At 42.5% G+C, this 20,729-nt stretch overlaps 1 protein-coding gene across 1 annotated transcript in view; it reads right to left on the reverse strand.

Annotated features, from left to right (window-relative positions):
- The window catches only part of ANO2 (anoctamin 2), a 384,000-nt gene that overhangs the window by 40,779 nt on the left and 322,492 nt on the right, over window positions 1-20,729 (reverse strand). The window contains exons 17-19 of the mRNA XM_008973750.3: window positions 15,103-15,214; window positions 12,804-12,861; window positions 12,559-12,659 (exon numbers count right to left, since the gene is read on the reverse strand). Coding sequence (XP_008971998.1) covers window positions 12,559-12,659; window positions 12,804-12,861; window positions 15,103-15,214 — 271 coding nt within the window. The remainder of the gene's footprint in view (window positions 1-12,558; window positions 12,660-12,803; window positions 12,862-15,102; window positions 15,215-20,729) is intronic.

The raw sequence follows: 20,729 nt of genomic DNA on the forward strand, positions 1-20,729 counted from the left end.
TTGGCCCTTCCTGCCAATGCTGAGACGGCACCAGTCCTATTGTCCAACAGGTGATCTATCCACCCTCTTCATGGGGGAACACAGGGCTGTTCTCCTCCTAGGTGAAACATTTTTCAGGTCTCAATAACATTAATAGCATCATCTTTCCATTAAAACCAAGCTAAACATTGCCCACCACTACTATGGACTGAATGATGTCTGCTGAAATTCATTTGTTGAAGCTCTAATCCCCAATGTGACTGTATTGGGAGATATGACTTTTAGGAGGTAATTTAGATTAAATGAGGTCAAAAAGGTGGAGTCCTAATTCAATAGGATTGGTGGCTTTATGAGTAGAGGAAGAGAGAAAGGGATATCTCAAGACCATCTGAGGACACAGAGAAAAGGCAGCTACCTGTAAGAAGAGCCCTCATCAGAAATTCAACCCTTTTCGACTTTGATCTTGAACCTTTCAGCCTCTAGAACTATGAGAAAATAAATTTCTGTCAGTTAAGCCTATGGCATTTTGTTACAGCAGCCTGAGCAGACTAAGACAACTACATTCAGGACTTTTTTGGTCTAGAATGATAATAATGGCCCAATTTCTCAGGGTTGAAATAAGAATTAAGTGAAACAATGTTTATACAGTCCTTAGCACAATATCTGGACACAGTAAGCATTGAATAGATGATACCTATTATTATTTTTAATACCGAATGCTAAAATACACCTTAGGGTGGAGTTATTTCATACTTCCCATTGATGCACAATGTACAGGGAATGGAATTGCAGTTTTTGCAATTACTTTTTAATGGCAAAAACTGCAATTACTTTAAGCAGCAACCTAATAGTTGGGAGACAGTAAAATGGTAAGAATCAAAGACTTGAAGTGTTTAAACGGGATTTTGAAGTCCATGCTTCATCTGGATGTAGGAACCTCCCCATGTCCCCCAACATTCTTCACCCAAGACCACCCAACCCCTGTGTAGATATTTCCAGAGGAGCACTTCTGGTATGATTAGGCATCCCATCCTTGTTTGAAAGTGCCTCTAACAGCTAATGAAAATCTAATAGTTCAAAATAATGTTTTGATCAGTTTCTGGTCTAATATTCCTATTTCCTATCAAGAGGATGTAGTATAGTGGATAAAAGTCTCATCTTTGGTGTCAGAAATTGTATAAAACCAGATTTCACAAATCACCAACTATATGTCCATGGGCAAGTTATTACAACTCTATAAGCTTTAGTTTTCTTATCTTTAAAATGGAGAAATAAATATTAACTTACCCATAGGGTGAGTTAAAAGACATAATCTATACAGCATGCTTCATTTAGGGCTTGATACATGTTAAGAGCATGTACCAAGATACATGCTCTGATAGACATTTATCAAGATAAATAAAGATAGACAAATATATCATTGTTCCTATTATCATCTTTATCACAGAAGGACTTAAAGAGTGAGCTGAAATTCTTTAGAATTTCATAAGAAAAATTTCATAGTAAAAAATTTCTAAGAAAAAAGTAAGCAATAATTCTGTGATAATAAAAAATTGAAAAAAAACTAGATGGAGCCTACAGATTCTGAAGCTAAATATGTGAGCTGGTTGTGATCCTGCCTGTGAGTCAGAACAGAAGGAGAGGATGCAGGAAAAATCAAAGAGAGAGAGAAGAAAAGAAGAAAGGAAAGTGAGGGAAGTCTAGAACCAGAACTCAAAGTGAGACTTCTCCTCCATGAACAGTAAACAGATGACGTGTTCAAATCTTTAGTAAAAAATTAGTGGTTTTGATTATACATAGAAAATTGAATATAAACATATATTTATCCACTTCTGAAATGCCACTAAAATACCAATGAATGAATTTTAAAAAGTATAAAACCACAAATTAATGAAAATAGTCATGAATATAGTAGTGTGTGAGGAATGTTGATGAATATCTTGGAAGATGGACAGTGTACGAGGGAGTCAGCAAAGCTGTGTGACTGGTATCAACTGTTCACAGTGGAAGATGGTAGAGAGAAACAAGCCAACTCATGCTGCAAATCTCAGAAAGGCTCAGGAGTTGGAGGCACCAGGTATACCCAAGGCAGGGGGTGGTGACTGGTCAAAGCTCTGCTTAAGGAACAGTAGACGCCAATGTCTCTGTACGCATGTTGCCTAGGTGACTAGCACTTCCCAATACCAACAGGAGCAAGAAGTTTATTCTGAAGAGAAAAATGAGCCAGGAAAAATCTAGATCCGAAATGAATTCAATAAAATGACAGAAAGATTAAAATCAATACTATCTCTCGGAAAAAAAGTAGAACAGACATAGAAATGGGCAATAGGAAAGAAAACATTAAAAAATTAATTGATCTAGGAACTCTTTTTTTTTTTTTTTGAGACAAGAGTCTTGCTGCATAGCCCAGGATGGGGTGCAGTGGTGTGATTTCGGCTCACTTCAACCTCTGTCTCCCAGGCTCAAGCTATCATCCCACCTCAGCCTCCCAAGTAGCTAGGACTACAGGCATGCACCACCAGGCCCAGCTAATATTTTTTGTATTTTTAGTAAAGACAGGGTTTCACCATATTGCCCATGCTGGTCTTAAACTCCTGGGCTCAGGTGATCCACCCACTTAGGCCTCCCAAAGTACAAGGATTACAAGCATGAACCACCACACCCGGCCTGAAACTCCAACACTTAATCAGAAAGAGAAGACAGAGACAATGGTGGGGAAGAAAGTGCAAAAGAAATAAAAGAAAATGTCCCAGAGGTGAAGGACATGCATTTTCTGATTGGAAGGACCCACTCAGCATAATGGTGAAAAAAAAGCCTCCAGCAAAACATATCGTCATGAGATTTCAGAACTTTAGGAATGATGGAAAGGATTCTAAAAGCTTCCAGATCCAGAGAAACAAACATAGATCCTCTACAAATAATTGGGAATCAAAAATAGGTTACAATTCTCCAGATCAGCCCTTGACACTAGAAGACTCTTCAGAAATGTATTTACATTCAGAAGGCAAATAATTTTCAGCATAGACTCCTATACCCAGCCAAAGTATAGACGAAAGTCAAAGACAGACTAAAGACACTTTTAAGTATGCAAGGTTTCAAAAAAATGAACTTTCTATGCATGCATCCATTCTCATGAAGCTCCTGGAGGATGAATTTCACCAACCAAGGATATAAAGCAAGGAAGAAAACATACAGAATCCAGCAAACAGAAACCCCACAAAAGAAAGAAGGTATTGAAGCAACTCAGCTTGATAGCTCTATAGAAGGTTTAGCAAATGAGCAGTTCTGGTTTGCCCGGGAGAACAGAGGATTCCTAAAAATCATCTCCGGGAAAAAAAAATGTGACTAATAAGACATGTGATGTGTTTGATGAAATAATCTCACTGGCAATGGGGACATTTAAACAAAAGTGACCAATAACGACCAATAAAACAAGAGTGACCAATATAAGGGTGTTATAAATGGAGAAGTTTAGTGATTATGAGAACATAAAATAGAGTCCTAACCTGGCCTAAGGCAGCGAAGTTCTCTTTGAGGAAGAGATGTGTAAACTAACTTAATTTATTAAATAAATAATTTACTCTTATTATTTAAGACTAAATAATGAAAGATGGTAGAAGAAGAAAGAGAAAGGTGGAGAGAGTGTGAGGGGCAAAGAGGTTATTCTAGGCAGGGAGAGTTATTTATGCAACAGCCTAAGGCAAATGTGAAAATGGCTCATAGAAAGGACTGAAGGGAATTCAAAATGCTTGCAGCATAGAGTACAATCAAGAAAATCATGAGGCAGGGCGCAGTGGCTCATGCCTGTAATTCCAGCACTTTGGGAAGCCGAGGCGGGCAGATCACGAGGTCAGGAGATCAAGACCATCCTGGCTAACACAGTGAAACCCCGCCTCTACTAAAAATACAAAAAATTAGCAGGGCACGGTGGTGGGCGCCTGTAGTCCTAGCTACTCGGGAGGCTGAGGCAGGAGAATGGCATGAACCCGGGAGGCGGAGGTTGCAGTGAGCTGAGATAGCGCCACTGCACTCCAGCCTGGGTGCAAGAGCGAGATTCCATCTCAAAAAAAAAAAAAAAGAAAATGATGAAAGGTAAGTCTTGAAAGGTAGTGTAGGCTCATGGCATCAAAGACCTTGTACACCATATTATGCAGTGGTTCAGGCGAGAGATTATGGTAGCAGAGTCTGGGGTGATAGCAACAGACATGAAGGGAAGTAGATATATTTGAGACATGCATAAGAGGTAGAATTAAAAAGTGGATGGTGGATCGTACACAGAAGGGAAGGACAATGAGGAATCAGCGATGATTCTCATGGTCTTAGGGCATGTGTGTGGTTGGTGGTGCCGATGGCTACGATAGAGAATACAACGTAAGAGGCAGTTTTGATGAGGATAAGGAGGAGGAGGAGGAGGAGGAGTTGTTCTTGCCATGTCTAAGTGGGGAAACCCACGAGACAACTAAGTAGAGATGTCCAGTAGGCAACTGCATATCTGTGCCTAGAGCCCTGGAACAATCTGGGACTGATGGAGATCTGAGAATCATCGTGGAAAGAGCGGCGGAAGCCCTAGGAATGAGCAATGCCAACTATGGATAGAGCGTGCGTCAGAAAAGTTATGGGATGGGATAGAGGGAAAGGAGCCTTCAAAGGACAAAGAAGGAGAGTCATGGGAACAGAAGGCAACTGTAAGACTGTGTGGCAAAGGCAAGGGAAGACACAGGGGCTATGGGAGGGGCTTTGTGGTCAAAGTCCCATCCAGTGTGGGTAGGTCAAAACAAATGCAGGGGAAAATATCCACAAATAGTCCTGTGAATTTATCATTCCCAGATTTCCTCCTGGATATCCCAGTGACCATTAAAAAAATAATAATAAAGAAAGTCCCTCCAGAGCAGAATTTAATAGGAATCCTGGAAGTTGTATAACATACAGATGGGCTTTTGGAAACCTTCAGATTACGATGCCGACCGTATGATGCACTCACTCATTAAAATAACTCCTTTGATGTTACCCCCCTTGCTTTTCTTTTTTTTTTTTTTTTATTTGCTATTTTTCCGTCCCTTTTTAATGACAAGTCTCAGAAACTCTTTCCGGAAGGCTCAGAGCATTCCCTCTGCCTGTGCCCCACAGGGTCACCCCAGGACCATGGTGAGTGTCCATCACACCTTGGGCCTCCCTGCAGCAGGAATCTGGGCCCTAGACAGGTCCCTACAGACGTGGCTCCACAGATCTTTAGCCTCATTAAATAAAGAAGGCAGAACCTAGCCCTAAATGACCAAAGATGAGGAACACATCCACTTCTAAGCTATGTATTCCTATTCCTTTTCCTGATACCTGACAAGGTTCAAATTTGTTCCTTAAACTTCTGATTTATGGCCAGATTCCACTGTATTTGAGGAGAACACAGACCTCCCTCCCGTGTTGGCTTTAAAGAGAGCCTGTTTTATGTCTGGAAATATAACATTTATCACATTTACAAAAAGAAAGCAGAAAGTTTATGAAATCTTACTAGCTGTGTCCAGGGGTACATTTAACAGCTATTTTTGGATATGATCTGGAGCTTTTAGTCAGAATAGAGATGGCGAGACATTTTGACCGTGGCAGTATTGATCTGTCTATCTGCTCTGTCTGTCTCAAAGCATGCCCAGGAAACAATGTGGCACATGAAAAAGGTGGCATTTACCCTTTCACCAAAAACCCACCTCTCCGAATGAGAAGAGCCCATTTCCAATTTTGCTTCGATGTGGACCGGAGCTAAATTTGAGATGGAATTATAGCAAAGAGTTGGGCTGTGGTGTGGCATGTGTTTTGGGGGCACTATGCAGTCTGGATCCAAAGTCTATTTTGCATGAACATATATGGGAAAGGCAAGGTGCAGGGAGGGGAGGAGGGAAATTCCCATCCATGGATTCAGATAATAAATACCACAAGATCAGATTCAGCCACGCTGCTCGCCATGTATGAAGTAATCTCAGAAGGAGATGCGTATGAACATCATCCTGGGGCCCAAAATGTTTAAAACCATCCGATCCTCTCTGGGAAGCATCGGCCACAACTGTGTCAGGCCCCAAGAGCCTGGGGTTGGGTGAGTGGGGACCATTCAAAGCCAGATCACGCAACCAAGTTTTATCTATTATCATGGCATTAGTCACAGAGCTGCCTTTCAAGTGCTCGGTGACCCCATTTTACTGCCTCCCTTTGAAGCATTTTGTTTCCCATCTCCAGGGTCTCTAAGCCAGGCCTAGCAATGATGGGGGCGGCTGCTGCCTGATGGAAGATGCCTGGACAGAGAGTGGGGCTTCCACAGTGGTCCTGTCTGGGGCACCTGCCAGAAGTAGAGGTGGCAGTTCATGTGACCCTTTGGAAGATCCTGCACTTGGTCTTGCATCTCATTAGAGGCCCTTGGGAAGGAGTTATTTAGTTATTTCCTTTGCTGCTCTTGTTCAGTCTCTCTCATTACCATCAAGAAAAAAAATCTTTGGCTTGCTACTGGTATGCCTTTGACAACTGCCAGGGCTTGCACTCTCATTTTTTACAAAGAGAAGGCAGATCTTAGTCAGAAAGCCTTGGAGAGGAAATAATGTCATTGATTGTTTAATAATAATGGTTTGTTTTTGTTGTATTTCTTTTCACATCATTTCCTATTTATGGAAACTGATGGTGTTAGTTTTCCAATTTCAGAAATGTGAGGATTTTAATTAAAAAGCAAGTTGGTTTGGAGGAAACTAATATGCAAATAGCTGTTTGCATAGGTAATGGGGGGAAATTTAAAAGTTGATTAAAAAATGACTGAAGAGTGGGAAGCAATGTTCTAATTCAAGAAGCCTGCTAGATTGTAAGATTCTCAAGGCCATCAAAATTATGTTATTTTTTTCAATACACATACATGCACACACACACATGCATGTTTGTGCACACGCACATACAGAATCTAATGAGAATGTTGCACCCTCAGAGAAAGAGATAAATTATAGCTGACTACCTGGCCTACTAATAAGGGTCAATTAGATACTCTTAAACATTTAAAAATTTTCTTTGGAAGAATCTTAGAAAATTGCTTTTAGAAGTAAAGGATCAACTAAAGATGATAAATCTTTTAATTGTAAATTCTTATTACATTTTTATTCCCAAACATTCTTATCCAGCACAATCACCCATCTAACCCCCCAGACTTGCCTCTATTTAAAAAAAAAAAAATAAATCTGGCCTTTAAAATGAATATGTACCTCCCTTGGGGAAAGAATTCCATGTAGGCTCTGAAGGTACATAAGAGCTGTACTGCCCACTAAAAGCCACTGAGCCAGGAACAGAAGAGAAAACGACTGTCCCTGAGTTGTTCTCTCCGGTTTCACTCCCTGGAGTCCCAACACTTCCAAAGCATCACCGTTAAACACAAAAGCTTATGCCACACAGTAAAATGTTGGCCACCTGGAAACCCCAAGAATGGTTCTTTTTTCCTCCGATGTCCACATTTTATGTTTTCTGGATAGCTAAGCATTTATCCAAGCTGGTTTTTAGTTTAGTTTTGTTTTAACGTAAAAAACTTTTTTTTTAAAAGTTAGATGGAAATATTTCTAGAATAACTTTGCCAAGGTCACACAGTGAGTATATTGTAAAGCCTGGATTTAAACCCAGATCTGGTAGGCCAGGGATCCCCAATCCCTGGGCCACAGACCAGTACCCGTCCTTGGTCTGTTAAGAACCGGGCCACACAGCAGCAGGTGAGCAGCAGGTGAGTGAGTGAAGCTTCATCTGTATCTATAGCCACTCTCCATCCTCATTAACACCTGAGCTCTGCCTCTTGTCAGACCGGTGGCGGCATCAGATTCTCACAGGAGCGTGAACCCTACGTGAACTGTGCATGCGAGGGATCTAGGTTGTGTGCTCCTTATGAGAATCTAATGCCTGATGATCTGTTACTGTCTCCCATCACCCCCAGATGGGACTGTCTAGTTGCAGAAAAATAAGCTCAGGTCTCCCACTGATTCTACATTATGGTAAGTTGTAAAATTATTTCATTATATATTGCAATTTAATAATAATAGAAATAAAGTGTACAATAAATGTAATGCAGTTGAATCATCCCAAAATCACACCCCACTCCCCCGGTCCACGGAAAAACTGTCTTCCAGGAAACCTGTCCCCTGTGCCAAAAAGACTGGGGACCACTGTGTTAGGCCACCAAATCTTTGCCCTACAGATGTGTTGAAAACTACTGGGTCTAATTTTTATAATTTACATGACTCCTTCCTCACTGGCAGGCTCAATCATCATTTCTCTTCTGACTATGAAAGACTTTCTTTTTCTTGTTTATGTTTCATCTGTGTCATCCATGCCAGGTACTTCAACTCTGAGTTGAAGGGGTCTGATTTATTGAGAGTGGAAGATGCAGTAATCATAATCATAGTGATCTCGTATGACCAAACTCAAAATACAACCTTTATAATTGTACAAATTATAAAGAACTTTGGGGATAAAAGATCCTAGGATTTGGCAAAAGAATTTTTGTTCTACATCCTTGAATTTAACTACATAATTATGTTGTACACATTCTCTGGCAGAGTAGAAATTGAAAGGAAACATCTTTTGAAAGAGGGGTGGCTTGTATTTGGAATCAGCAGTGACCAGCTTTGCTCATTCGAGAGAAATTCATAGGGTGTTAGAGCTTGAAGACACCTTACATATGATTTTAATGCCACCATATTCATCAAGAGATGAGGACAGTTAGACTCTGAGAAGCAGCTTGCCCATGGCTTTATAAGTTACTGTGCAATTGCCATTGTTTAAAGGGTGGCATATTTTAAAACATACAAAGTATTAAGCACACACCAGTCATAAACAAGAAAATTTAGCCTTCAAGGCATACGCCATGTGCTATTTTCACCTGTTATGGGGTGGATGGAGTTGAGGGGTGGAGACATGCCAACGTGTTGTCCAAACACATGCCCGAGTTCTTGCCTCTCTTGTATTCTACAAAAGCCTTCTGGGTCCAGAGAGAATGGGCTAAGCTGTAGATCAGATGACCAGGGATGAAAAAATGGGCATTCCATGCCCACAAGCTGTAAATAATTCTACTCACAGCAAAATAACAATGTACTGGGAAGGCTGGTGTTTTTCCCAGATGTTTAATTAGGATGAAGACTTTTCTTTATAGCAGTTGTGGAGGAGCTGGCCTCATGGTTTCAAAGGGGCCAGATGTGGCTTTGGTACCATCTGTATATTCTCTGGTTGTTTTTCCATAACAAATGATGTCTCTCTAAGATGGTAAGCTCCTAGAGAACAAGTGTCATCTGCCTGGAACAAGAACAAGCATCATCTAGCTTTGCTTGACTTTATCACTGAGTGACTTTCTGTCAGAAAGCAGGGAACGGGGGGCGCAGCTTCAAAGGCTGAATTTCTCAAGGTTGCTGACTTCCTGACTGATGACTAGAGGCTGGCTTAGGCAGGGAGGTGGAGTGAGGCAACCAGACACCAATGATCCCGCCAATCCTCCCCAAAGAAAATACATGCCCAAGTGCCCTCTGAGGTTGTCCCACTACAAGGTCAGAAAAGCACCCTGCATGCTTAGATGACCCAGTGTTAGAAGGGAATGTTGTGGATTCTCATTCCTTGAAGCAGGGCTCTCATTAAAAATGATATTCTTTCCAGGTAAATTAAACTGTCTCCTTTATAACTTTAGCTCTACAAATATATTTTTGAGGAAGACCAAAAGGGAGCCTTCTCTGAGGACCAAGGGAGCAGGTGGCTGCAGTATAATTTTACATGGAATGGGGGATTGGGATATACATCCTTTAGTGGTTCCATTCAGCCCAAGCAACCTAGGACTCCACAATCTTTCGATAGATTTAGGGAGATTCTGGGCTTTTGCCCTTACCAGGTCCCTGACACACCCCAAGACCCTGGTCAAAGAACTGCCAGCTCATTGGGCCTTACCTTCTCTACCTGTAGCACCAACTGGGTCATAGGTGTTTGTGATAAACCAGAATTAGTCTATTGCTTGTTTAGAAAATGTATATTTGTATATAAATTTATATCTATATGAAATATAGATATATTTTATAAAATGTATACATACATTTATGTATAAATATATGCATTTATATATTTTATAAGTATATTTATTTATAATATACTTATATTATAAATAAATATAAATATATTATATATAAATATTTATGTTATATATAATATAAATATACATATTTATATTATATTTCATTTTTTAAGTATATATTACACATACTTATATAAATATATTTATATATAAATTTATATTACTTATATAAATACTTATATAAATATATACTTATATATTTATATATAAATATATACATGCATATATTTATACATAAATATATACATGCATATATTTATACATAAATATATACATGCATATATTTATACATAAATATATATACATTTTATAAAATATATCTATATTTCATATAGATATAAATTTATATACAAATTTTTATATGTATAAAACATTTTATATGTTTTATAAAATATATATAAAACAAATATATTTATATTTATATTTATAATATATTTATATTCATATATGTATATATTTATATATAAATCTCTGACCAGGGTCTTGGGGCATGTCAGGAACCTGGCAAGGGCAAATACATGTATGTGTACACATATATACATATATATATATATGAAAATAAATAACATGGAAAAGGCCCAGCCTATCATGTTCATGGCCCAGCTGGCCCAGCCCATCAGAGTTGTCCATACACACACACACACACACACACACCCCTAAGGGAAATTATTTCTATAAAGAAAATGATGGCAGTCCATCTTGTAACATATGATGGTGGCAGTCTTCTTTCAAGACACAGACACATCCTGGAACAAACTTCTCTGCTTTTTTTTTTTTTTTTTTTTGCTTTTTTTTTTTTTTTGAGACAGAGTCTTGCTCTGTTGCCAGGCTGGAGTGCAGTGGCATGGTCTCTGCTCACTGCACCCTCCACCTCCAGGGTTCAAGCAGTTCTCCTGCCTCAGCCTCCCGAGTAGCTGGGAATACAGGCGCACACAACCACACCCGGCGAATTTTGTATTTTTTAAGAGAGATGGGGTGTCACCATATTGGCCAGGCTGGTCTCAAATTCCTGACCTCGTGATCCGCCCACCTCGGCCTCCCAAAGTGCTGGGATTACAGGGGTGAGCCACCGCACCTGGCCAGAAACCTCTCTGCTTTTGAAGACTTCTTTGACTGCTCCCAAACTCCTGACCTTTACTTATTCTGAATTCTGAATTCATACATAGAATATGCGGTCATATGCAGTCTATTTTGTCTCCCAGACTAAAAAGTTAAGCTCTGAGAAGACAAGGGCCGTTTCATCTACATTTTTCTTTTACTGTCTTAGCCATATGAGCCATGAGATAGAGGCAGTGGTGTCCCCTGCAAGTCCCCCTGCAGTGTAAACAGTGTTATTCCTGGTTATGTAGCTCAGGGCCTACTCTCTGGCCTTTAAAGAATACAGTATTCTCTGTCAGCCACTTTATTCTGAAACAAATGCCCTTGTTGCTTAAAGTAGCCACCCTGAATTCCAACTGCTGCAGCTAAGAACCCTGGGCAAACACGAGGAAACATATTTGGAAAGAAAGTGATTTTAAAAGGTTCATTATTGGAGGACTTCTCGAAACAATTAATGTATCTCTAAGAGGATGAAAAGTGTGTCACAGAATCTTATGGGTCCTGTCTGACGATTACACCCATCCCAGAATGGTCATCTTTAAAGTGATTTTCAAAGAACCCTGGGCCTGGAACAAGCTGTCCATCCTATCCTCCTAAGCAGAACTGGCCCAGCCTCTCAGTTACCCCTGGGCATCTCTGTCATTCCCTAGCTCTCTGATGCTGGGCTGCCTAAAAGCATCCCCTGAAACAGATTCTTCTTCAAAACCACAAGGCAATAGGAAGGAAAAGCAGAGGGGGTTACATTTTTCTTTGACCTGTAAGCATATTTTAACTTGCTCCGTCCTTCTTTCTTTTAGGTCCAGTATAAAGTGAGTCCGTGTTTATTTTCATGACTATCTAAACGCAAAACCTGATTGAAAGAAGTCCTATGACATTTTCATAAAACCCTGGGAAGCATAGGGGGGAATCCACATGATAATAACTCATTCACCAACTATTCCACCCTCCCCTCCTAAGATTATGTATTCCACATTTTCTTCTTAGAGATTGTCCTAAATGATTCCATTACATTTCAATAATTCACATTCATCTATCCACCATACTGAACATCTCTTTTACTCACTCACTGAGAGGACAAATAGCATTAAGATATTATGCACTCCGGGGGCCAAGACATCTGACTCCTGGCTCTGCTACTTACTAGTTATGTGTACTTAAGCAAAGGGTAAATCCTTCTGAGCCTCCAACATCTCAAATCAGATTGGCAAGCAAAGTTTGCCCCATGGGGAAAGTTATTGGCAAACTGACAGAGAATTAAATCACCAAGCTGTCTAAGAAGAGGAAAGGCCATAGAAAACCTGCTGAAAGGCTGGCACTTCTGGGCTAACCCCTGGCAGCAAGGAGAGAGGTTAGAGGAGTTCATTACATACGGGACTCCAATCTCAAAGATGTTGTTCTGGATCAACTGCTTCCCCAACATGATGATGCTGAGCTGAATGCAGAGCTCCATGAGACAGCCCCCTGGAGCACACTGCAGGGAGAAGATAAGGAAAGGACCAGTTAGAACAAAGGGGAGCTCTGAGAAGCAGGGGCGGGAATGAAGCCATGCTGTGCTGGAGATAAGAATGGGGCTGGGTTGGGGTGCCAGGCATGAAACACCAGTGGCTGTACTTGCCTCTTCCATGCGGTAACCATCGAATACATAGACGTAGCTTCCAGGCCTGCCCACAAACCTGAAATCAAACAGAGTGGGAAGAGTTAGGGGAAGAGAAAGCATGCAGGGTGGCTCGAGGACATGTCTTCTGAGGGGAATACCACCACCACTGTCCTCTTCGAAAGCACTGGTCAGGGCGAGTGCTAGATCACTCAGGGATAGGAGTGCACACCGTTATCAACAAGTAATCCCCTATAACACCTGGGGTTCACTTCTTAACCAAGTCAAATGTCAGAGGATAGGAATAAGCTGGGCAGAGGATGAAGCTGGGCCTGGTGTGTGTGCGTGTATGTGTGTGTATGTGAGCCTAAACACCATGCAGTTTGGATTATCTCTAAGTGCACTGTCGTCACACCTTCTTCCCTAGCTGGTGTCAAGAACACAGCTCTGGTTGCAACTCCTTAGTAAGAGTTTCTGATTCCCAGGAAAGCGAGGGTGAGATGGACTAAAGTTGAGAATAGAGATTCCTGGGGTCAGAAAAGAAAAATCTTGACTTCTTGCTGAAAATATTCAAAGGAATAAAAGAAGCTTGTCTCATTCCTCTTCTAAGTAGAGTCTATTTTATTGGGGGATAATAAGACTGTGCAGGTCAGGGAAGCAAAATGGTAAAAGCCCACCATGGAACCAGACGGACAATCAGAATAATCCTACTTACTTGCAGGGTCATCCCTGTGGTCACCTGTTGAAATCCTACTCATCCATTTAAGGCTCAGTGTAAGGCTCAGTGTAAGCCTTTCCTTTGCTGAAGTCTTCTTGTTGTCTCCGTTTATAACTGTTCCCCCAACACTTTCTTTATACCTCTTATTAGATCACTTACTGGATATAATCACTTACTGGAGATGATAGTGTGCTCTTGCTAAGGCTATCTCTTCTAGTATAGCACAGTTCATCTAAGGGTCAGGATCCTTTTGTCTTGCCTAAAACGTCATATGCATGTAATTTGCTACTGCCACTAAATCGACATTGAAAGCACCAATGAAGTGCATACTTCTTAATATGGACAGTCTCTCTGCTTCCATAATTTCATGACAGCCAAGGGGAGAGGTCCTGAGAAGGGGGCTGTGGTTTGGATGACAAACACCTCTGTAAGAAATTATCAAGTGTGGATGATGACAGCTCATGCTATTGGTGCCTGCTTAATGAGCTTTTAGTTCTAGGGAAGCTTTCCTGATGTTGTTGGTTGACGCCTATTGGGAAATTTCCTTGTAAGTAGCCAACTAGCTTCATCATAAAAAATATTTATCAAAGTGATTTTACATCCAGACTGACTGTAAAATAAAGAATTTCACTGGCCTTTGTCCCCGGTTCCTGCATGAACATCTAAATCCTTGGAATTTCCCTCCATAGGAGTGTCTTTGTTATTCCTAGCAGACCCCTAGGACTATACCTAAATTTAGGCTAATGAGATTACTCAGGATGGGGGCAGGCCATGCCAGAAAGATCAACCATGTTGGTTGAGGCTCTGAGTCATGTGATACTAGCCCAATCTCAGGGCAAGGGAAGGGCATTGGAGATCGAGTTCACTCACATGGCAAATAATTCCATCAATCACAAATGACTGATAGAATCACAATCCAGTGTGCCAGGAGGGTGACACATCCTGAGGACATGGAAGCTTCATGATTAAGAACCTCCTAAACCTGGCTCTATATGTCTCTTCCATTTGCTGATTTGGATTTACATCCCTCTACTACTATAAAACTTCAGTTGTAAGTATAGCACATTTCTGAGTTCTGTGAGTCATTCTAGTGAATTATTGAATCTGATGGAGTAATGAGAGCTCTGGAATTACAGCCAGTGGGTCATAACTGCCGGTGGCCTGAGAATCCCAGAGCTTGCCACTGGTGTCTGAAATGAGGGAAGTCTTGTGAGGGGCTGTGCCCTTAACCTATGAAATCTGTATTAACTACAGGTAGTTGGCATCAGAATTGCATTACAAGATCCAGGAGCCACTGGCTAGACATGAAATTCCCTCCTGCCTCATCCTCAAAGTTGAGAGACACAAATTCTTTCAAAACTCTCTCTTCAGGGACCACAGCCAAATCCCTGTAAAGTGCCAGGGTCATCAGAGTCTGAAGATGCTAATTCAAAATGATTGCCTGCTAACATTCCTTCTCCATGGGAAGGCAGGTGAAAGTGGGGCGGAGAAGGGGCTGACGCTGAGTGGACAATGGGGACAGGCTGACCCTATTGTCCTGACAGTAGAGAATCCAGTCTTAGTGGCAAATTGCCTTTCTACACATGACACCATTATACTCACCTCCCCTTGAAAAAGGCCACATAGAAGATGGGGGAGTAGGCATTGACAAACTTGAGCAAGAAAGCTTTGAGGATCAGGCGCTCTTCAAAAGTCTGTTCTGTTTTCGGAACCTCTGTAAGAGAAGAGCGAGGCTGATGAGATTGGGGTGAGATTTCTCACCTCTCCAGAGTTTTGACGTAGACGTGAGCTACTATCTCTCAGCTGACTCCTTCACAGCAAAAATCACGAGACCCATCTCTCCGGCACATTAGAACTGAAGTCATCTGGGAGGCCCCAGGTGGTCTGTCAGGTAATACGAAGTTACAGAAGGATAAAAAATATAGCATCACTGTCTTTCTCCGTCCACCTTCCTCCTCTTGTCTACTCAAGCAGTGGTTTCACACCGCCCTCCTCAAAGAGGGCCATGAGCATGCAGAGTTTGCAACCACCCCCTTTTCTGCACCAAGGGGAATTCAGTTTTCACCTGTGTCATTTCCACTTCCATGAGATTTTACTTGAACCAAGGTCCCTGGTCAAAAAGCTTATTAGCCACTGAACTAGAGTTACAAGGGTACCATGACTTGATTCCTCTTTCTCTCCTTCATTTTTAGCAGAAACAATGCTGAATGAATTTGAGCATTAATTTGGACGAATGCAGGAAAGCATTCATCTGCATGTCCTGTGGGGAACCTAAGACATTTCCCAGTCATACACTCAAATGATGAAGGCTTGTTATAGACAAGATGAGGGAAACAAACAGCTTGAGCCTAAAGTTTGACTCGTAGGTCACAGGCCCAGGGTGTTCTATCAGGTCCAAGCAGAGGAGTCAGCTGGCATTCCCAGAAGGACTCAGAGACACTGAGCAGAAACCTCAGAGGTGCCTTCAGAAGACTAGAGACACAGGAACCAGTGGACAATGGTTCAGGACACTTCCGAGGGACTCCACAGACCATGACAAATGGCATGGCAAGGACAAGAGGTGACAGGGTGATCTTAGTCCATTTGGGATGCTATAACAAGCTACCATAAACTGAGTGTTCAAGAAAACCTGGCATTTACTTCTCACATTCTGGAGGTTTGCAAGTCTGAGATCAAGGTAGATTTGGTGTCTGGTGAGGGCCTGTCTTTTGGCTCATAGACAGCACCTTCTCACTGTCCTCTCACGGTCAAGGGGAAAGGCATCTCTCTCAGGCCTCTTACATAGGACTCTTTCCCATGTATGTATGCTCTGCCCTCATGACCTCATCACCTCCCATACACCACACCTCCTAATACCATCACCTTGGCAGTTAGAATTTCAACATAGGAATTTGGGGGAACACAAATATTAGGCTTATAGCACAGGGCCACAGTCTTCAGAGGTAGAAGAAAAGCACTCATACTACATCATATGGACCAAGAAGCACAGCCTGAAAGTGGGCTGAGCACAGATACATGACGACAAGGCCATGCCAGCTGAGGAGTTCTGCGTCCAGATGAGACTAGTGTATGGGCCCCCTAACTTGCCTGCTCCACAAATTCACATATAGCTTTTGTAGGAATCGCTGAAGAAATGGACACAAAACCTTGTTTCTTCCGTGGAATACCCTTCCCTCACCCATCTCCTTATGCAGAAATCCTTTACATCCTTTAATATCCAGGTGAGTTACTACCACACTCTCTAGATCAGACTGTACAACACTCTCCAGATCACACAGTACTGCATCCTCCAGACCACACAGTACCACAATCTCCAATTCACACCATACCAAACTCTCCAGATCACACAGTGCCACACTCTCCAGATCACACCATAACACACTCTCCAGATCACACAGTACCACATCCTCCAGGCCACACAGTACCACACTCTCCAATTCACATCATACCAAACTCTCCAAATCACACAGTGCCACACTCTCCAGATCACACCATAGCACACTCTCCAGATCACAGTATACCACTTTCTCCAGATTACACCGTACCGCACTCTCCAGATCACACTGTACCACATTCTCAAGACCACACTGTACCACACTCTCCAGACCACAGTGTACCAACCTCTCCAGATTACACCATACTGCACTCTCCAGATCACACTGTACCACACCCTCAAGATCACACTGTACCATACTCTCCAATTCACACCATACCAAACTCTCCAGATCACAGTGTACCACCCTCTCCAGATTACATCGTACCACACTCTCCAGATTACACTGTATCACAACCTCAAGATCACACCATACCACACCTTCTGGATCACAGTGGGCCACACTCTCCAGATCACACTGTACCACACCCTCAAGATCACAATGTACCACACTCTCCAATTCACACCATACCAAACTCTCCAGATCACAGTGTACCACCCTCTCCAGATTACGTCATACTGCACTCTCCAGATAACACTGTATCACAATCTCAAGATCACACTGTACCACACTCTCCAGATCACAGTGTGCCACACTCTCCAGATCACACAGTGCCACGCTTTCTTTCCAGAAGCGTTACTACATGCCTTCAGCAGGTAGTTATTTTTTTGTTTTCGTCCATTATGCTTTATATGTCCCTGTGTTAACTACCCACACCCACGCCCTTTGAAAATTGACAATAGTCATTATCACTGATTCCTCAGTCCATGTGTTTGGATTCTCCCTAAGGCAAGGATTTAGGAGGAAGTGGTTTGTTTGAGAGGGGCTCCCAGAAAGCTTTGTGAAGGAGTAGGATGGTGAGAATGAGGAAAGTGGAAACCTAAGATAAATGTGCTCATGAACAGGTTAATGCTGCATCAACTGGGGTTCAGTCCCACTGGAGACCTCCTAAGAAACTGTGTGAAGCACACCTCCAAATTTGCACACTGAAAGGGGAGACCAAACAGGAGCCCCTCCTTGCCTGAAGGTCACCTTTGGGGCTAACTCCCTGGCTCTTCCAGCCTGTCCTATGCACAGGTGAACCTGCTCCCACAATCAGAGGACGCCCATAGACAGAGAGTGGCAGGAAGCCATTGGTGCAAAGAGGAACCATCTGAAGGTCACCTCCAGGGTGGGCCAATGGGAGGTGGGTGCTGCACAAAAGCGTCTGCTCCCATCCTCTGTGTATGACAGAAGGCATCATACGTAGGTGTGCACTGTCATTATCTCACTTAATCCTCACCTCCCTGGGTGAGCGAGGTATTACATTTCACTTCTGTAGATGAAGGGAATTGAGGCCCAGAGAGGTTACAGCCTTGCTGGAGATCACACAGCAGATAAGTGACAGATGTAAGATGTGAACCCAGATCTGCCTGCCTCAAAAAAACTAGTTTTTAACAACACCACTTTTTGCAATCAGAATGTCTGACCCATTATTGTTTTCATCAAACACTCTCTTTCACCTCCCCACCTTCCACTCCCAGTGTAACCTGATGCGCCTAAGAAATATTTGTACTTGGCAGGTCACATTCATCAAGCACCAGCTGTGTGTCAGGTGCCAGGCCAAAATGAATGAAGTTTTCCCCTTCCTTCAAGGAGCTTCACTGAGCAAGGTCTCTGTGGAGAGGCTTTTGCTCACTGCCAAGTCTCTCCCAGATTGACCTGTCAGCAGCAGAGTATCATCTCCCGTCTCATGGCAGAAAGAGTCTTAGGGAAAGGCTGCATTGCCATGTTCCAGTTTCCCACACAGCACAGTGAGCCCTTAATTCACTGCCAATCCTACAACACTGTCTTGAATATTAGGAGATGATGCCACTGGCAGTGATGACTGCTCTTACTGGTGCATTACCAACAACCCTCTCACACTGCACAACTGCATGTGTAAAGATGGCCCTTTAGAGGAAGATCAAAGCATGTAGGCCTCCCCTGAGTCTTGGAGAGCCTCTAATGTGTCCAAGGCTTGAAGACCACCAATGTAGGGGTCTCTGTGTGGGGACTAAGCTGCCAGAGAAACCTCAATGGGATTGAGAACTGTAGTGAATAGGATTACTTTGCCGAGCATCTTCAACTGCATAATGCATTGTTTAGGAAATACCGTATTTGGTAAAAATGTTGTAAAAGATTTAATAGAAATATAGGTAGACACGTACAGATTTTAATATTAAAAATTCATCTATAGCAAGGGTTACTGCAGGAAGAATAACGCCGGAGGACAAGAGCACACCCCCAAGAGTCCTACTTGTGTGAGACCTCCCCAGGCTCCTGGGTGAGATAGGGAGGCAGAGATTGGCCAGGGGCTCATCACACACATTCCCTCCTCCTGGATACACAGCTAGATGGGGGCAATATGAAGGAGCTGTGGCCAGACAGACATGAGTGGAGGTGGCGTATGCTGCTTCCAAGCCTGGGCCTCAATTTTTCCTGTGAGGTCCTCTGCTCTCTCTATCTCTCTTCCCTCATCTCCTGTGGAAAATGTCAATAGTACCACTGGAAAGAGGAAGCCCAGATTCCTGAATTGCCATGTGGAAGGCTGTCCTCCAAACGTCTGGCTTAACTACAATAGGAGCAAGAACTAAATGTTGGAGGTTTACAACATTTCTCCTGAATGTGCTCCAACATTTAGACGTGCTGAAACTGAACTACTGCAGCTGGCGAGGGAAACTGGGACAGGCAGGTCCTGAGGTACCACTTGTAACTTTCCTAAATGAAGAGAAAGACTTGCCCCAACTCAAGGCCTCGTAAAGTATGGACAGTGTTTCTGAGCAGGCCCAGAGGTCACTGAGGGTGGCTAGGGCCAAAGTCCAAGGCCTATATGCCTGTTGAACCAGTGGTCAGTTGTAGGTGAGGAGAAATGTGTTTGAGAGAAACAGTGTTTGAGTGTGACACTCTAATACCGTCTAGTATAAATCACTGGGAATTGATGCCAACATTATCCAAACAGCACATCCTCCAAAACTGAGCAAGTTAAACAACATTTTGGAGTTCTAAGAAAGACCTGCAGTAATTCAGAGAGGAAATTTCTAAGCTGTAGATACAGTAGTAAAACAGTATTAGTGGAGAATGGCAGCAGAGCCAGGGGACCAACAGCATCTGTCATAGTCCAAGCTTGATCAGAGACCTATTAAAGAGACAGGCAGGGGTAAGACCCTAGGACCCACAGCCCTGGGAAGGGACTTGAGAGTGGGAAAGCTAAGCGATTCTTTGGCGCTACTTTGCAAAGAGCATTGCCCGCTAGGGAATCTGGAGACAGCGGCGTAATTCTACAGGGGTTGAGTTGGAATTCTACAGGGGTTGAACTGGAATTCTACGGGAGTTGAATTGGAATTCTATAGCAGGAGTTGAATTGGAATTCTATAGCAGGAGTTGAATTGGAATTCTATAGCAGGAGTTGAATTGGAATTCTATAGCAGGAGTTGAATTGGAATTCTATAGCAGGAGTTGAATTGGAATTCTATAGCAGGAGTTGAATTGGAATTCTACAGGAGTTGAACTAGAATTCTATAGGAGTAGGAAAAGCCTTCCGTGATATTCCTCTGCTGGTGGAAAGCTTTGTGGTTTTCTCCTTCCGGTCCTGCCTGGGTGGGTATGGCCCCCCGAGATAAAAGACCTGGGTGATCCTGCACTGCTTCACCAAATAATCATCTGGATAATGATCTGTGCTCAGCATTTACAGCTAGCACTGCCGCTTCTGTCATTTCTTCTACAGTTACGTATGTTAGCAAATGCCCCATAAGATCTTTAGCTTCTTAGGCCTTT

This window comes from Pan paniscus, chromosome 10, assembly GCF_029289425.2.
Source record: "Pan paniscus chromosome 10, NHGRI_mPanPan1-v2.0_pri, whole genome shotgun sequence".
Classification (NCBI taxonomy): domain Eukaryota; kingdom Metazoa; phylum Chordata; class Mammalia; order Primates; family Hominidae; genus Pan; species Pan paniscus.